Below are 19,987 nucleotides of genomic sequence, written 5' to 3' on the forward strand. Positions count from 1 at the left end.
CTAATGTACAGCGCTTTTTTTTTTGGACACTTATTCAAATATCTTGTGTCACATCATGCACAAAAGTGCACTTTATTGGTTTTGAACTATTGTAGTGGCGTTCTGTACAAGTGCACTTTAATTTAGTGTTGTTTTGATATGTCATCTTAGTGACATGCACAAAAGAAGAATAATATTTTAAAGTAGACACATAGAATCATACTGCTGTGATTATATGCATCAAGTGTTCATTCAAGGCTAAGGCAAAATATGGAGATATATATGGTGTATCGTGACATGGCCTGAAAATATCGAGATAATAATAAAAGGCCGTATCGCCCAGCAAGTATAACCCATTTCCCGTTTTACCATTTTTGGGAAGCTGTTTTTATACCCAATCGTGGCACCCACCTGTTCCCAATTAGCCTGCACACCTGTGGGATGTTCCAAATAAGTGTTTGATGAGCATTCCTCAACTTTATCAGTTTTTATTGCCACCTTTCCCAACTTCTTTGTCACGTATTGCTGGGATCAAATTCTAAAGTTAAATAACAAAATCAATGTTTATCAGTTTGAACATCAAATATGTTGTCTTTGGAGCATATTCAACTGAATATGGGTTGAAAATGATTGGCAAATAATTGTATTCCGTTTATATTTACATCTAACACAATTTCCCAACTCATATGGAAACGGGGTTTGTAATACCAAACAGTCTTAGTGCAGGGGTGTCCAAACTTTTTCCACTGTGGGCCGCACACTGAAAAATCAGAGCAAGCGGGGGCCATTTTCATAATTTTTATTTTAAAAACCAATACAATATATGTATAAAAAATATACATTTAGGCCTCCACTCAGCTATGACCCCGGGGACCCCAAAGGGTTTTGGTAAAAAAAAAAAAATTAAAAATGTGTCATTATTCAGTTATAATTTTTATTATTATGGAAGTTTTAAATCTCTAGATCAGGGGTCACCAACCTTTTTGAAAGCAAGAGCTACTTCTTGGGTACTGATTAATGCCAAGGGCTACCAGTTTGATACACACTTAAATAAATTGCCAGAAATAGCCAATTTGCTCAATTTACCTTTTAATAAATAAATCTACATGTATTAAAAAAAATGGGTATTTCTGTCCGTCATTCCATCGTACATTTTTTTCCCTTTTACTGAAGGTTTTTTGTGGAGAATAAATAAATGATGAAAAAACACATGATTGAACGGTTTAAAAGAAGAGAAAAAGCAAAAAAAATGAAAATTATATTTTGAAACATAGTTTATCTTCAATTTCGACTCTTTAAAATGCAACCGAAAAAAATGAAGAGAAAAACTAGCTAATTTGAATCTTTTTGAAAAAATAAAAAAAAGAATGTATGGAACATCATTACAAATTTTTCCTGATAAAGATTAATTTTAGAATTTTGATGACATGTTTTAAGTAGGTTAAAATCCAATCTGCACTTTGTTAGAATATATAACAAATTAGACCAAGCTATATTTCTAACAAAGACTAATAATTTTTTTTTTAGATTTTCCAGAACAAAAATTTTAAAATACATCTAAAAGACTTTGAAATAGGATTTAAATTTGATTGTACAGATTTTCTGGATTTGCCAGGATATTTTTTATTTTTTATTTTAATCATATATTAAGTTTGAAGAAATATTTCACAAATATTCTTCATCAAAAAAACAGAAGCTAAAATGAAGAATAAAATTAACATGTATTCATTATTCTTTACAATAATAATTAAAACTAGATTGCAATTTTTTGCCAGTCCTGATGTGTGTGCCAAGTTTGGTGAGTTTTGAAGCATTTTAAAGGGGTCAAATTACAGCGCAAAGAGGCAAAAATTGCATTTTTTGCGAAAATTTTGCTTCGAAGGGGTTTTTGCCAACTTTATGTTGATTTTTGCCCGAGAAGGTAAAATTATGAAATCTAGGTCTAAGTCAGTCCTACATAGAGGTTTTTGTTTCATGTCTCTACGACATTGTTAACGGAAGTTACAAGCAGTCTGTTTTTTTTTTTCTTCCTTGGGGGCGCTAGAGCGCAATTTTGATTTTGGGGATTTTTTTTATTTTTATTAAATGGCAATTTTCGCAGGTCCTGATGTGTGTGTCAAATATGGTGAATTTTGAAGCATGTTAATTGGGTCAAATTACAGCTCAAAGAGGCGGCGGAAGAAAGAAAGAATAATAATAATAATAATAATAATAATAATAATAATAATAATAATAAAACGCACGAAATTCAATAGGTCCTTTGGCAATGGGCCATGCGGGCCCTAAAAATTAATACTTGAACATTGGTTTAAATTGTCAGGAAAGAAGAGGAAGGAATTTAAAAGGTAAAAAGATAAGTGTTTAAAAATCCTAAAATCATTTTTAAGGTTGTATTTTTTCTCTAAAATTGTCTTTCTGAAAATTATAAGAATCAAAGTAAAAAAAATAAATGTATTTAAACAAGTGAAGACCAAGTCTTTTAAAATATTTTCATGGATTTTGAGTTTTGTCTCTCTTAGAATTAAAAATGTCGAGCAAAGCGAGACCAGCTTGCTAGTAAAAAAAATAATTAAAAAAATAGAGGCAGCTCACTGGTAAGTGCTGCTATTTTGAGCTATTTTTAGAACAGGCCAGCGGGAGACTCATCTGGTCCTTACGGGCGACCTGGTGCCCACGGGCACCTCGTTGGTGGCCCCTGCTCTAGATCAACATTGGAAAAAAAAATGGAAAAAACACAAAATATGTAATATTTTCACCCAATAACTTTTTTAGGAGGAATATTTGAGATTATAGAATAATAGGAGCCTTAATTTTGGATTTTGATTCATTGTTATTTGTCTAACAAAGGGACACTTATAAACAAATCACATAAAAATAATTGGGGATCCAAAAGTGTCCTACTTATTAAAGTGTTAAAAAATAAATTATACATTTTTTTTACTGTTTACTTTTAGCACAATAATTCCAAAATCAACTTCAGATATATCCGTCAATTTTAAGTTTTATTGTTGTTTATGTTTTGTTTGTTTGTTTTAGGCCCTTCTTTAAAAAAGAAAAACAGCTCGGTTTTTTTATATAGCAAAACACAAAATATGCAACATTTTCCCCAAAAATATCTCAAAGTGGAATATTTAATGTGACGTAATCGAAGCCTTGAATAGGTCAATAATTCAAAATGACATTGATTTTAATTCATTATTATTTTTTTAAAGAAAGAAACAGCCTGCATGGCAGCTAGGTCAATAATTCAAAATGACATTGATTTTAATTCATTATTATTTTTTTAAAGAAAGAAACAGCCTGCATGGCAGCTTTGTGTTATTAGAGTAAAACATTGCAACTATTTCTTGTAACATTTCACCTGTTTGCTCTTTTATAGCACTATTTATGTTTTTAATTTTTTTCAATTGTATTCTTAAAATGTGCCATGGGGCCGTTAAAAAATGCCCCCGGGCCACACTTTGGACACCCCTTTCCTAAAGGGTTAAAACAATAAAAATCAGTTCCTAGTGGCTTGTTTTATTTTTCGAAGTTTTTTTCAAAATTTTACACCTCCCGGAATATCCCTAAAAAAAGCTTTAATAAAAATCAGTTCCTAGTGGCTTGTTTTATTTTTCGAAGTTTTTTTAGAAGTTTTTTTCAAAATTTTACACCTCCCGGAATATCCCTAAAAAAAGCTTTAATAAAAATCAGTTCCTAGTGGCTTGTTTTATTTTTCGAAGTTTTTTTAGAAGTTTTTTTCAAAATTTTACACCTCCCGGAATATCCCTAAAAAAAGCTTTAATAAAAATCAGTTCCTAGTGGCTTGTTTTATTTTTCGAAGTTTTTTTAGAAGTTTTTTTCAAAATTTTACACCTCCCGGAATATCCCTAAAAAAAAGCTTTAATAAAAATCAGTTCCTAGTGGCTTGTTTTATTTTTCGAAGTTTTTTTAGAATTTTTTTCAAAATTTTACACCTCCCGGAATATCCCTAAAAAAAGCTTTAATAAAAATCAGTTCCTAGTGGCTTGTTTTATTTTTCGAAGTTTTTTTTAGAAGTTTTTTTCAAAATATTACACCTCCCGGAATATCCCTAAAAAAAGCTTTAATAAAAATCAGTTCCTAGTGGCTTGTTTTATTTTTCGAAGTTTTTTTAGAAGTTTTTTTCAAAATTTTACACCTCCCGGAATATCCCTAAAAAAGGCTTTAATAAAAATCAGTTCCTAGTGGCTTGTTTTATTTTTCGAAGTTTTTTTAGAAGTTTTTTTCAAAATTTTACACCTCCCGGAATATCCCTAAAAAAAGCTTTAATAAAAATCAGTTCCTAGTGGCTTGTTTTATTTTTCGAAGTTTTTTTAGAATTTTTTTCAAAATTTTACACCTCCCGGAATATCCCTAAAAAAAGCTTTAATAAAAATCAGTTCCTAGTGGCTTGTTTTATTTTTCGAAGTTTTTTTTTGAAGTTTTTTTCAAAATATTACACCTCCCGGAATATCCCTAAAAAAAGCTTTAATAAAAATCAGTTCCTAGTGGCTTGTTTTATTTTTCGAAGTTTTTTTAGAAGTTTTTTTCAAAATTTTACACCTCCCGGAATATCCCTAAAAAAAGCTTTAATAAAAATCAGTTCCTAGTGGCTTGTTTTATTTTTCGAAGTTTTTTTAGAGGTTTTTTTCAAAATTTTACACCTCCCGGAATATCCCTAAAAAAATCTTTAATAAAAATCAGTTCCTAGTGGCTTGTTTTATTTTTCGAAGTTTTTTTAGAAGATTTTTTCAAAATTTTACACCTCCCGGAATATCCCTAAAAAAAGCTTTAAAGTTCTTGATTTTCGCTATTTGCGATATGACTATCCATTTCCCTGTGACGTCATACAGTGCTGCCAATACAAACAACATGGCGGTTACCACAGCAAGATATAGCGACATTAGCTCGGATTCGGACTCGGATTTCAGCAGCTTAAGCGATTCAACAGATTACGCATGTATTGAAACAGATGGTCGGAATATGGAGGCAGATAGCGAAAACGAAATTGAAGAAGAAATTGAAGCTATTGAGCGAATAGCTATTGACGCTATTCGGCCATAGCGTGGGTGTACCTAATGAAGTGGCCCATAGCATGGCTGCCTTATTAGCATCGCCGGTAAAATGTGCGGACCAAACGATCAGGACTTTCGCATCTTGTGGCACTGGAGCAACTTAAATCCGTCGATTGGTAAGTGTTTGTTCCGCATTAAATGTGGGTATCTAGTTTCAAATGTACATACAGCTAGCGCAAATAGCATGTTAGCATCGATTAGCGTAGCATGTTAGCATCGATTAGCTGGCAGTCATGCTGCGACCAAATATGTCTGATTAGCACATAAGTCAACAACATCCACAAAACTCACCTTTGTGATTTCGTTGACTTAATCGTTGCAAATGCATCTGCAGGTTATCCATAAATATCTGTGTCATGTCTGTCTTAGCATCGCCGGTAAAATGTGCAGACACTCTGGCAAATTCAAAGGGGGTCTGGCGGCAGATTTCTTGCCAGTGGTGCAACTTGAATCCCTCCCTGTTAGTGTTGTTACACCCTCCGACAACACACCTGACGAGGCATGATGTCTCCAAGGTTCCAAAAAATAGTCGAAAAAACGGAAAATAACAGAGCTGAGACCCGGTGTTTGTAATGTAATAATGAAAATGGCGGGTGTGTTACCTCGGCGACGTCACGTTCTGACGTCATCGCTAAAAGACCGATAAACAGAAAGGTGTTTCATTTGCCAAAATTCACCCATTTAGAGTTCGGAAATCGGTTAAAAAAATACATGGTCTTTTTTCTGCAACATCAAGGTATATATTGACGCTTACATAGGTCTGGTGATAATGTTCCCCTTTAGTGGTTTCTGACCTGTCAGGCAGCCGGCTGATGGAATATCCCCATATGGAAGACCCAGACCCGCCAAGGGTGACAGCTCTAGGAAGTCTTCATCATCCAACAGCAGACGCAGTCGCTCCCTAACCAAAAACTTCTTGTTCCTCTGTGTGTGTCTGGCAATAGCGTTGTCCCCGCCTCCTTTCGTCAACTTCTTCCTCAACTCCGTATACCTGAAATCATTTTTTAAAACTCAAAGAATGAAGTAGAGCCGTCGTAAATCCAGCAGGAGCTCAAACAGAAGTTTCTCACTTGTTGTGGCAGGTGGCGCTGTTTCGAAGGTTGGCCTCATAAACATGCCGGTGGACGGCCTGCAGGGGGAGGTCCAATACTGGGAAGGAGCTGCGTGACGCCCTCCTCCTGTTGGATGTACAGCTCATATGTCGGAAAAAACACCGCTGATGTTGCTCGGCCATTCTGTGATGGAGAGTTACACAGTTAATGCAAAGCAAATTTTATTTTTAATCCAACAAAAATTTAACGTTTCCATTCTTGAACCGAAAACTGCAAATACAACCACATAAAATCATTGTCAAGAACATAATGTCATGGCCGTCTTGAGTCTTCAATCATTTCTACAACTCTTATTTTTTTGTGATAGAGTATTTGGAGCACATATGTGGAGCAAAACATTCATACAGTTTGGTTCTTTTACGAATTTATTGTGGCTCTACTGAAAATGTGAGCTAATCTGCTGGGTCAAAAGTATACATACAGCAATGTTAATATTTGCTTACATGTCCCTTGGCAAGTTTCACTGCAATAAGGCGCTTTTGGTAGCCATCCACAAGCTTCTGGTTGAATTTTAAGGCGTAGTTTGAATCTGTAACTAGAGTACAGCCCAAAACACATCTCCTCATTGAGCAAAATGTAACTCTGTCTCTGCATGATTCCTTGCTTCTTGTCTGTTTAATAGATGTCATCAGTGTTTGAACCTGACACCTTGGCAAGTTTTACTGCAATAAGGCGCTTTTGGTAGCTATCCACAAGCTTCTGATTGAATTTTAGAGCGTAGTTTGGATCTGTAACTAGAGTACAGTCCAAAACATCTCTCCTCATTGATCAAAATGTAACTCTGTCTCTGCTTGATTCCTTGCTTCTTGTCTGTTTAATAGACTATTTAATAATACAACTCTAACATTTGACAACCAAACAATTAAAACAAGGCTACACGGTAAAGAATCTGGGTGTTATCTTCGACCCAACTCTCTCCTTTGAGTCACACATTACTAAAACAGCCTTCTTTCATCTCCGTAATATCGCTAAAATTCGCTCCATTTTGTCCACTAAAGATGCTGAGATCATTATCCATGCGTTTGTTACGTCTCGCCTCGACTACTGTAACGTATTATTTTCGGGTCTCCCCATGTCTAGCATTAAAAGATTACAGTTGGTACAAAATGCGGCTGCTAGACTTTTGACAAGAACAAGAAAGTTTGATCATATTACACCTGTACTGTATATACCTTTATATACATATATACATACATATATACCTGTACTGGCTCACCTGCACTGGCTTCCTGTGCACTTAAGATGTGACTTTAAGGTTTTACTACTTACGTATAAAATACTACACAGTCTAGCTCCATCCTATCTTGCCGATTGTATTGTACCATATGTCCCGGCAAGAAATCTGCGTTCAAAGGACTCCGGCCTATTAGTGATTCCCAAAACCCAAAAAAAGTCTGCGGGCTATAGAGCGTTTTCATTTCGGGCTCCAGTACTCTGGAATGCCCTCCCGGTAACAGTTCGAGATGCTACCTCAGTAGAAGCATTTAAGTCTCACCTTAAAACTCATTTGTATACTCTAGCCTTTAAATAGACCTCCTTTTTAGACCAGTTGATCTGCCGTTTGTTTTCTTTTTGTCCTATGTCTCACTCTCCCTTGTGGAGGGGGTCCGGTCCGATCCGGCGGCCATGTACTGCTGGCCTGTGTATCGGCTGGGGACATCTCTGCGCTGCTGATCCGCCTCCGCTTGGGATGTTTTCCTGCTGGCTCCGCTGTGAACAGGACTCTCGCTGCTGTGTTGGATCCAATATGGATTGAACTTTCACAGTATCATGTTAGACCCGCTCGACATCCATTGCTTTCGTCCTCTCCAAGGTTCTCATAGTCATCATTGTCACCGACGTCCCACTGGGTGGGAGTTTTCCTTGCCCTTATGTGGGCCTACCGAGGATGTGGTAGTGGTTTGTGTTGTGGTTTGTGCAGCCCTTTGAGACACTAGTGATTTAGGGCTATATAAGTAAATATTGATTGATTGATTGATTGATTAAATCAGTGTTTGAACCTGACGCCTTGGCAAGTTTCACTGCAAAAAGGCGCTTTTGGTAGCCGTCCACAAGCGTCTGGTGGAATTTTTGACCACTCCTCTTGACAAAATTGGTGCAGTTCAGCTAAATGTGTTGGTTTTCGGACATGGACTTGTTTCTTCAGCATTGTCCACACGTCCCAACGTCAGGACTTTGGGAAGGCCATTCTAAAACCTTAATTCTAGCCTGATTTAGCCATACCTTCACCACTTTTTGTTTTCGCTCGCGCTCTGGCTCCAGCCCCAACCTTGTCTCTCCTCCTGGCTGCTGCTTATAACAGAGCGGCAGGTGATTAGATAACAAGGCCCAGGTGGGCCTTCTACGCAGCTCTTGCTGATTTCGAGGTCGGTCCTGGCACACCCCAGTTCGCTGCAGGCTGGCGGGCCACGCCCCCTCCACAGTTAGCTTCAGAATAACAATGTTATTACAAAGAATAAGAGACTTATTATACTCCAGAAATGTTGGTCTTACTTAAAAATGCACGTGTTTAGTTGTGTTCAGTGTAAAAAAAAACATTATATGGCTCTTACGGAAATACATTTTAAAATATTTGGCTTTTTGGCTCTCTCCGCCAAAAAGGTTCCCGACCCCTGCTCTAGCCTTTCAATAGACCCCCTTTTTAGACCAGTTGATCTGCCGTTTCTTGGTTTTTGGTAGCCATCCACAAGCTTCTGCTTGAATTTTTGACCACTCCTCTTGACAAAATTGGTGCAGTTCAGCTAAATCAATCAATCAATCAATCAATGTTTACTTATATAGCCCTAAATCACTAGTGTCTCAAAGGGCTGCACAAACCACCACGACATCCTCGGTAGGCCCACATAAGGGCAAGGAAAACTCACACCCAGTGGGACATCGGTGACAACACCCAGTGGGACATCGGTGACAATAATGACCCAGTGGGATGTGTTGGTTTTCTGACATGGACTTGTTTCTTCAGCATTGTCCACACGTCCCAACGTCAGGACTTTGGGAAGGCCATTCTAAAACCTTAATTCTAGCCTGATTCAGTCATACCTTCACCACTTTTGGCGTGTGTTTGAGGTCATTGTCCTCTTGGAACACCCAACACTGCCCCCCAAAAAAGTCTGCGGGCTATAGAGCGTTTTCTATTGGGGCTCCAGTACTCTGGAATGCCCTCCCGGTAACAGGTAGAGATGCTACCTCAATAGAAGCATTTAAGTCCCATTTTAAAACGTATTTGTATACTCTGGCCTTTCAATAGACCCCCTTTTCAGACCAGTTGATCTGCCGTTTCTGGGTTTTTGGTAGCCATCCACAAGCTTCTGCTTGAATTTTTGACCACCCCTCTTGACAAAATTGGTGCAGTTCAGCTAAATGTGTTGGTTTTCTGACATGGACTTGTTTCTTCAGCATTGTCCACACGTCCCAACGTCAGGACTTTGGGAAGGACATTCTAAAACCTTAATTCTAGCCTGATTTAGCCATACCTTCACCACTTTTGGTGTGTGTTTGGGGTCATTGTCCTGTTGGAACACCCAACAGAGCCCAATAAAAGTCTGCGGGCTATAGAGCGTTTTCTACTGGGGCTCCAGTACTCTGGAATGCCCTCCCGGTAACAGGTAGATATGCTACCTCAATAGAAGCATTTAAGTCCCATTTTAAAACTCATTTGTATACTCTAGCCTTTCAATAGACCCCCTTTTTAGACCAGTTGATCTGCCGTTTCTGGGTTTTTGGTAGCCATCCACAAGCTTCTGCTTGAATTTTTGACCACTCCTCTTGACAAAATTGGTGCAGTTCAGCTAAATGTGTTGGTTTTCTGACATGGAGTTGTTTCTTCAGCATTGTCCACACGTCCCAACGTCAGGACTTTGGGAAGGACATTCTAAAACCTTAATTCTAGCCTGATTTAGCCATTCCTTTACCACTTTTGGCATGCGTTTGGGGTCATTGTCCTGTTTGAACACCCAACAGGACATCCATCCATTTTCTACCGCTTGTTCCTTTTGGGGTGGCGGGGGGACGCTGGAGCCTATCTCAGCTGCATTCAAGCAGTAGGCGGACAATGCTACAAAAAGTAGCATTACTGCTAATACGTAGCATCATTTTGAAAAGTCAAGGAGCCAGATGGGGTGTTTCGGGCATCTGGTCAGGATGCCACCCGAACGCCCCCCTCGGGAGGTTTTAAGGGCACATCCGATCGGTAGGAGGACACGGGGAAGACCCAGGACACGTTGGGAAGACTGTCTCCTGGCTGGCCTGGGAACGCCTCTGGATCCCCCGGGAAGAGGGAAGTCTAGGCTTCCCTGCTTAGGCTGCTGCCCCCGCGACCCGACCTCGGACAAGCGAAAGAAGATGGATGGATGGATGGAATATTAGAGTATATGTAACAGCTGCAGCATAAAATAGAGAGTAGATCCAGCAGAAAATATACATTATAAACAAAGAGAGGTAATTATATAAAATATAAAAACAAATATAACATATGTAATATTTACATATTATACTGTACATACAGCATATGATGTATATACAAACTCTGTTTCCATATGAGTTGGGAAATTATATTAAATCATTTTCAAGCCGTATTCAATTGAATGCACTACAAAGACAACATATTTGACGTTCAAACTGACAAACTTTTTTTTGTGCAAATAATCATGAACTTTAGAATTTGATGCCAGCAACACGTGACAAAGAAGTTGGGAAAGGTGGCAATAAATACTGATAAAGTTGAGGAATGCTCATCAAACACTTATATGGAACATCCCACAGGTGTGCAGGCTACTTGGGAACAGGTGGGTGCCATGATTGGGTATAAAAACAGCTTCCATGAAATGCTAAGTAATTCACAAACAAGGATGGGGTGAGGGTCACCACTTTGTAAGGAAATTGTCGAACAGTTTTAGAACATTTCTCGACCAGCTATTGCAAGGAATTTAGGGATTTTACCATCTACGGTCCGTAAAATCATCAAAGTTCAGAGAATCTGGAGAAATCACTGCACGTAAGCGATGATATTACGGACTTTTGATCCCTCAGGCGGTACTGCATTAAAAACCGACATCAGTGTGTAAGGGATATCACCGCATGGGCTCAGGAACACTTCATAAAACAACTGTCAGTAACTACAGTTGGTCGCTACATCTGTAAGTGCAAGTTAAAACTCTAAAGCTCGTGGTGCCCAAGACCAGACTTAAGACCAGGGGAGACAGGGCCTTCTCTGTGGTCGGCCCTAAGCTCTCTGCCGCTCCATGTTCAAACTGCTTCCACAGTGGAGTGTTTTAAGTCTCGTCTTAAGACCCGCTTTTATTCTTTGGCTTTTAACACTACGTGAGTTGTGTGGTCCTCTGTCCTCTGTTGTCCTCTGTGTTTTTTATACACTTTTATTTTTATTTTACTGTTTTAATTGATTTTACCCTTTAAAATAGTTTTTAATCACATTTGTTTTTATATTGTTTTTATTGGTTTTATTTGTATTCATTTTTTGTTTTATTCAGTCATTGGTGGAGCATAATATTGTTTTTAACATGGCTGTGCAGCACTTTGGAAACGTTATTGTTGTTTAAATGTGCTATATAAATAAAGTCATTGATTGATTGATTGATACTATGCAAAGCCAAACCCATTTATCAACAATATCCTGAAACGCCGCCGGCTTCTCTGGGCCCGAGCTCACCTAAGATGGACTGATGCAAAGTGGAAAGGTGTTCTGTGGTCTGACGAGTCCACATTTCAAATTATATTTGGAAACAGAGGACGTGGTGTCCTCCAGAACAAATAGGAAAATAACCATTGGGATTGTTATAGGCACAAAGTTGAAAAGCCAGCATCTGTGATGGTATGGGGGTGCATTAGTGCCCAAGGCATGGGTAACTTACACATCTGTGAAGGCACCATTAATGCTGAAAGGTACATACAGGTTTTGGAACAACATATGTTGTCATCCAAGCAACGTTATCATGGACACTCCTGCTTATTTCAGCAAGACAAGTGTTAGAACAGCGTGGCTTTGTAAACAAAGAGTGCGGGTGGTTTCCTGGCCCGCCTGCAGTCCAGACCTGTCTCCCATGGAAAATGTGTGGGGCATTATGAAGCGTAAAATACCACAGCGCAGACCCCGGACTGTTGAACGACTGAAGCTCTACATAAAACAAGAATGGGAAAGAATTCCACTTTCAAAGCTTCAGCAATAAGTTCCCAAACGTTTATTGAGTGTTGTTAAAAGAAAAAGTGATGTAACACAGTGGTGAACACGCCCTTTCCCAACTACTTTGGCACGTGTTGCAGCCATGAAATTCTAAGTTAGTTATTATTTGCCAAAAGTTCATGAGTTTCAACATCAAATATCTTGTCTGTGTAGTGCATTCAATTGAATATGGGTTGAAAATTATTTGCAAATCATTGTATTCCGTTTTTATTTACATCTAACACAATTTCCCAACTCATATGGAAACAGGGTTTGTATGTATATAATATAATAGACGGGGTCAGGTAATAATCTGTTTAATAAAATATAATAATCATTTAATAATCTACTTGTATAAATGACAACACATTTATAAAGTATTTAAGTAATCCCGTAGAATACATGCTTGGAAAATAACCATTTGGATGGTTATAGGCGCAAAGTTGAAAAGCCAGCATCTGTGATGGTATGGGGGTGCATTAGTGCCTAAGGCATGGGTAACTTACACATCTGTGAAGGCAGCATTAATGTTGAAAGGTACATACAGGTTTTGGAACAACATATGTTGTCATCCAAGCAACGTTATCATGGACACTCCTGCTTATTTCAGCAAGACAAGTGTTACAACAGCGTGGCTTCGTAAAAAAAAAGAGTGCGGGTGCCTTCCTGGCCCGCCTGCAGTCCAGACCTGTCCCCCATGGAAAATGTGTGGCGCATTATGAAGCGTAAAATACGACAGCGAGACCCCGGACTGTTGAACGACTGAAGCTCTACATAAAACAAGAATGGGAAAGAATTCCACTTTCAAAGCTTCAGCAATAAGTTCCCAAATGTTTATTGAGTGTTGTTAAAAGAAAAAGTGATGTAACACAGTGGTGAACATGCCCTTTCCCAACTACTTTGGCACGTGTTGCAGCCATGAAATTCTAAGTTAGTTATTATTTGCAAAAAAAAAAAAAAGGTCATAAGTTTCAACATCAAATATCTTGTCTTTGGTTTAAAAGGATTTGCAAATCATTGTATTCCGTTTATATTTACATCTAACACAATTTCCCAACTCATATGGAAACAGGGTTTGTATGTATATAATATATAGGTAATAATCGGTTTAATAAAATATAATAATAATTAATCATTTAATAATCTACTTGTATAAATGACAACACATTTATAAAGTATTTAAGTAATCCCGTAGAATACATGCTTGCATTTTAACATCAATTTTGAATGTTTATCAAGAGTCCACTGCTGTGATAATGCATGCACATTGTGTCCATTTAATAAACTGATTTATATTTCCTCCAACATGGCACTGCAATAGTTGGATTACTTATATTACATCCATCATGATGACTTAAATACAGGATTGTGTTTTGTTAGTGTAGAAAGTTGTTAACTGCCTTATTGTTCACTTGGGAGTGAAATGTAAGCCAAAGGTCATAAATGTAGCAGAATATATTGTACGTAAGTAAGGTCCATAATGTACGTAAGTTAGGTCAAGGTGAGTTCTTACCTGGCAAAGGACGGATACATGTCTGTCAGAGTCAGTAGGAAGGCGGACAAAAAATGACGATAAAGAGAAAAGATATTTTAAAAACATCAACAAATATGTTTTTTTGGAATGCTCTTTTTCTTCTTCGTGGATATGGCCGGTTTTCCTGCTGCCGCTACTGCCACCTGCAGGACAGGAGGACTGCTCATTCGGCATCTTCCTTATAATAAAAATGCAGTACACAAGGTAGCCGCAAGAGGTCGCCACTTACACACACGTTAGATGGTACAGCTTTGCCTTTAACCTTCGTCTTGTGTTAAGGCAGGGGTCGGGAACCTTTTTGGCTGATAGAGCCATCAATCCATCCATTTTCTACCGCTTATTCCCTGTTGGGGTCGCGGGGGCGCTGGCGCCTATCTCAGCTACAGTCGGGCGGAAGGCGGGGTACACCCTGGACAAGTCGCCATCTCATCGCAGGGCCAACACAGATAGACAGACAACATTCACACTCACATTCACACACTAGGGCCAATTTAGTGTTGCCAATCAACCTATCCCCAGGTGCATGTCTTTGGAAGTGGGAGGGGCCTATCCCCAGGTGCATGTCTTTGGAAGTGGGAGGAAGCCGGAGTACCCGGAAGGAACCCACGCATTCACGGGGAGAACATGCAAACTCCACACAAAGATCCCGAGCCTGGATTTGAACCCAGGACTGCAGGACCTTCGTATTGTGAGGCAGACGCACTAACCCCTCTGGCACCGTGAAGCCCGCTGATATATATTTACATATTTGCGTAAGAGCCATAAAATATTTTTTTTAACACTGAACACAACTAAAAGTGTGCCTTTTTAAGTAAGACCAACATTTCTAGAGTATAATAGGTCTCTTAGTCTTTGTAATAACATTGTTATTATGAAGCGAATTGCGTAGGGGGCGTGGGCTGTAGGCCTGCAGCGAAGCAGGGTGTGCCAGGAACGGCCTCGAAATCGGCGACAGGTGCGCAAAAGGCCAACCTGGGCCTTGTTATCTAATCACCTGTCGCTCTGTTTATAAGCAGTAGCCAGGAGGAGAGACGGGGTTGGGGCTGGAACCAGAGCGCAAGCGAGAACAAAAGAGAAAAAGACAATTGCTGGAAAGCAACTGAGAGACTTTTTGAAAAATAAAACAATATTGTAACCCTGAAACAGGCTCTTATGTCGGTGCTTGGTGGTCTGAAAGAACCCTCAGGAGGGCAAGCCCCACACTAACCAATAATAAATAAATTACTTCTTACCATTAACGCAACTGCTTGAACATAAAAAAGCATGAGTGTTTTATATTTTGAACGTTATTTTTAACACTGATTACAAGTGGAATTATTCATTACTTATCGTGTTAAGCGATGTCAGCTCAGATTTATCCGAGAGCCAGATGCAGTCATCAAAAGATCCACATCTGGCTCGCGAGCCATAGGTTTCCTACCCCTGTGTTAGGGTCAGGACCGACCCGTTTTAGTTTTTAAATGCATAAAATAACCATATAAATTCAATTTTTTGTATCAAAGCTTTTTGACTTTGTCAGGGACCTCTATTTCAACAAAACAAAACATTTGTTTGGTTTTTCACTAAATTATAAAATGCTCTGGATGAAATTATGACCTTGGTGTTGTTAGGGTCGGTTTTGACCCAGTTATAAAAACAAGATTATCAAGCAATAATTAGAGCCAAAACTGGACACACTGACTCCCAGCTCCTCTCCCAATCATGTGAGCTTTAGGGGATTCTCATTTTACTTTGTTATCCAGTACAAAAAAACAAAAACAAAGACTGGCATGTCCAGACGTGTGGTGAATTCAGTCTCAAAATGATTAAAATGAAAAAATAAATAAAACAAATAAGAGATAAGATAAGATATATGTTCTAATACCCCTCAGTAATAGTCAGGTAACACAACAACCTTTTATTTATGTATAAGATTCTTTTAAAGTTAATTTTACCATTTTTTAAATTGAAATCGAATACTGGCAAAAAAAGGCCCAATGGCCCACTCCAAAAATATTATAACCAATATTTTCATGGATAAAGAAGCCTAACAAGGTAACCAAGAGATGAGAAACAAATTGGATGATATGTAATCGTTTTTAGTGTATTTTACAGCTGATTTAAGACAAGAGATGGTAACAGAAAGCTAACACAAGAGGAAGGTTAAAAAAAAAGTCCTATACAGCAATGGTTCCCAACCACAGGAATGCTTTGTTTTTGTTTGTTTGTTTGTGTTTAAAATATATAATATCATCTATTTGCTTTTCAACCCTCCATTCATGAAAATATATGAAATTACCTCCTAAACGTGCTTCAGTAGTAGCACAGATAGTTGAAAAAGTAGAATCGGTGCGCCTGTACACTGTGATTTATACCGAAAGTTTTTATTTCAAAGTAAAAGCGGGATGATTGCTATACCCGCGTGTCTGTGACTCTCGCTAATATGTCTTTGGAGCTCTAAACGAAACTAATTTTAGACATGGCACAACAAGCTCCAACATCGACATAATCTCGCAAAATAATTTCTGTGTAGGGCTCCAAATATATTTTAGCCCGAGTTACAGTATTACTGCTTTTATTTTGAAAATAAAAAAATACCAAGTCAAAATATGAAAAAAAAAAAAAAAACATCCGTTTTCGTGTATTTATTAGGGATAGACATGTTTCTTAAATACAACCTGAAATAAAAATGAATTTTTACACCAAAAAAAACCCCGCTTTGTTTTATTTTTGGTATTTAAAATATATACCAAAACTGTCATCTTTTAGCTTTTCAACTTCTATTAATGAAAATATATGAAAATGACCTGATTATACACTGACCTTATTCAAGCACATTCATTGCAAATTTGTTTTAAGGTTGAAAAATTTGAGTTAGTGCACCTGTACACTGTGATTTATACCGAAAGTTTTTATTTCAAAGTAAAAGTGAGATAATTGCTATACCTGTGACTCTCGCTAATATGTCTTTGGAACTCTAAACGAAACTAATTTTAGACATGGCACAACGAGCTCCAACATTGACATAATCTCGCAAAAATAATTTCCGTGTAGGGCTCCAAATATATTTTAGGCGGAGGTACAGTTATCCCAGCTTTTACTTTGAAAATAAAAGAAATACGAGTCAAAATGTGAAAAAAAAAACATCCGTTTTGGTTTATTTACTAAAGATACACGTTTCTTAGAAAAAATATGAAATAAAAATTAATTTTTACACGTAGTTATTGCTCGTCGACACAAAAAAGAAGAAAAGCTTAGTTTTTCTTTTTTTGTAACAAAAACTGTCATATTTTTGTTTTTCAATTTCTATTCATGAAAATATATTAAATGACCTGATTATACACTGACCTTATTCAAGCACATATATTGCAAATTTGTTTTAAGGTTGAAAAATTAGAGTTAGTGCACCTGCACACTGTGATTTATACCGAAAGTTTTTTATTTCAAAGTAAAAGTGGGATATTTGCTATACCCGCATGCCTGAGACTCTCGCTAATATAGTTTATTTATTTATTTATGTCTTTGGAGCTCTAAACAAAACTAATTTTAGACATGGCACAACGAGCTCCAACATCGACATAATCTCTCAAAGTCATTTCTGTGTAGCGCTCCAAATATATTTTAGCCCGAGTTACAGTATTACTGCTTTTATTTTGAAAATAAACAAATACCAAGTCAAAATATGAAAAAAAAACAAAAAACATCCGTTTTGGTATATTTTTTAGGGATACACATGTTTTTTAGATACAACATGAAATAAAAATGAATTTTTACACATAAAAAAACCTGCTTTGTTTTTATTTTTTTGTATTTAAAATATATACAAAAACTGTCATCTATTTGCTTTTCAACTTCTATTCATGAAAATATATGAAATGACCTGATTATACACTGACCTTATTCAAGCACATTCATTGCAAATTTGTTTTAAGGTTGAAAATTTTGAGTTAGTGCACCTGTACACTGTGATTTATACCGAAAGTTTTTATTTCAAAGTAAAAGCGGGATAATTGCTATACCCGCGTGCTAGTGACTCTCGCTAATATGTCTTTGGAGCTCTAAACGAAACTAATTTTAGACATGGCACAACGAGCTCCAACATTGACATAATCTCGCAAAAATAATTTCTGTGTAGGGCTCCAAATATATTTTAGGCGGAGGTACAGTTATCCCAGCTTTTACTTTGAAAATAAAAGAAATACGAGTCAAAATGTGAAAAAAAAACATCCGTTTTGGTTTATTTACTAAAGATACACGTTTCTTAGAAAAAATATGAAATAAAAATTAATTTTTACACGTAGTTATTGCTCGTCGACACAAAAAAGAAGAAAAGCTTAGTTTTTCTTTTTTTGTAACAAAAACTGTCATATTTTTGTTTTTCAATTTCTATTCATGAAAATATATTAAATGACCTGATTATACACTGACATTATTCAAGCACATATATTGCAAATTCGTTTTAAGGTTGAAAAATTTGATTTAGTGCACCTGTACACTGTCATTTATACCAAAAGTTTTTATTTCAAAGTAAAAGCGGGATAATTGCTATACCCGCATGCCTGACTCTCACTAATATAGTTTTTTGATTTATTTTTGTCTTTGGAGCTCTAAACAAAACTAATTTTAGACATGGCACAACGAGCTCCAACATCGACATAATCTCTCAGTCATTTCTGTGTAGCGCTCCAAATATATTTTAGCCCGAGTTACAGAGTTATCACTGCTTTTATTTTGAAAAAAAAAAAAAATACCAAGTCAAAATATGAAAAAAACCCAAAATACATCCATTTTGGTATATTTTTTAGGGATACACATGTTTCTTAGATACAACATGAAATAAAAATTAATTTTTACACATGAAAAAAAACCTGCTTTGTTTTTATTTTTTGGTATTTAAAATATATACAAAAACTGTCATCTATTTGCTTTTCAACTTCTATTCATGAAAATATATGAAATGACCTGATTATACACTGACCTTATTCAAGCACATTCATTGCGAATTTGTTTTAAGGTTGAAAAATTTGAGTTAGTGCACCTGCACACTGTGATTTATACCGAAAGTTTTTATTTCAAAGTAAAAGCGGGATATTTTCTATACCCGCATGCTTGTGACTCTCGCTAACATGTTTTTTTTAATGATTTATGTTTTTAGAGCTACAAACAAAATACATTTTAGACATGGCACAATGAGCTCCAAAATCGACATAATCGCTCAAAATAATTTCTGTGTAGGGCTCCAAATATATTTTAACCAGAGTTCCAGAGTTATCCCTGCTTTTACTTTGAAAAAAAAACCCAAAAAACTAGTCAAAATATGAAAAAAAAACATACGTTTTGGTATATTTACTAAGGATACACGTTTCTTGGATAAAATGAGTAATAAAAATACATTTTTACACACAAAAAAACCCGCTTTGTTTTAATTTTTTGTATTTAAAATATATACAAAAACTGACATCTTTTTGCTTTTCAACTTCTATTCATGAAAATATATTAAAATGACCTGATTATACACTGACCTTATTCAAGCACAATCATTGCGAATTTGTTTTCAAGTCGAAAAAGTAGAATTAGTGCACCTGTACACCGTGATTTATACCGAAAGTCTTTATTTCAAAGTAAAAGCGGGATGATTGCTATACACCCCAGTACCTGTGACTCTCGCTAATATGTCCTTGGAGCTCTAAATAAAACTACTTTTAGACATGGCACAACGAGCTCGCAAAATAATTTCTGTGTAGGGCTCCAAATATATTTTTAGCCGGAGTTACAGAGTTATCCCTGCTTTTACTTTGAAAATAAAAAAAACTTACCGAGTCAAAATATGAAAAAACAAAACATCCGTTTCGGTATATTTATTAGGGATACACTTGTTTCTTAGATAAAACATGAAATATAAGGGAATTTTTACACACAACAATTAAGAACGCTTTGTTTTTGTTTTTTTTGTATTTAAAATATATTTTAAAAAATCATCTTTTTACTTTTCAACTTCTATTCATGAATATATATAAAATGACCTGATTATACGCTGACCTTATTAAACATAATTATTTGTATATTTATATTCAAAGTTCTTAAACATGCAACAGAAAAAGTAGAATTAGTGCACCCGACGATAATGCATCGA

The 19,987-nt window shown here is 36.7% G+C and overlaps 1 protein-coding gene and 1 long non-coding RNA gene across 2 annotated transcripts in view; one reads left to right on the forward strand and one right to left on the reverse strand.

Moving 5' to 3' along the window:
* LOC133540850 (uncharacterized) overlaps positions 1–6,325 on the forward strand; it is a 50,583-nt gene extending 44,258 nt beyond the window's left edge. Inside the window, exon 2 of the long non-coding RNA XR_009803740.1 lies at positions 6,137–6,325. This is a non-coding gene — a long non-coding RNA (uncharacterized LOC133540850). The remainder of the gene's footprint in view (positions 1–6,136) is intronic.
* The window catches only part of si:ch211-198n5.11 (methylcrotonoyl-coenzyme A carboxylase 2), a 53,980-nt gene extending 39,966 nt beyond the window's left edge, over positions 1–14,014 (reverse strand). The window contains exons 1-3 of the mRNA XM_061883822.1: positions 13,855–14,014; positions 6,125–6,289; positions 5,849–6,045 (exon numbers count right to left, since the gene is read on the reverse strand). Coding sequence (XP_061739806.1) covers positions 5,849–6,045; positions 6,125–6,289; positions 13,855–13,874 — 382 coding nt within the window. The 5' untranslated portion in view covers positions 13,875–14,014. The remainder of the gene's footprint in view (positions 1–5,848; positions 6,046–6,124; positions 6,290–13,854) is intronic.
* Positions 14,015–19,987: the final 5,973 nt, after the last annotated feature.

Source organism: Nerophis ophidion, linkage group LG22, assembly GCF_033978795.1.
Source record: "Nerophis ophidion isolate RoL-2023_Sa linkage group LG22, RoL_Noph_v1.0, whole genome shotgun sequence".
NCBI classification, from domain to species: Eukaryota; Metazoa; Chordata; class Actinopteri; order Syngnathiformes; family Syngnathidae; genus Nerophis; species Nerophis ophidion.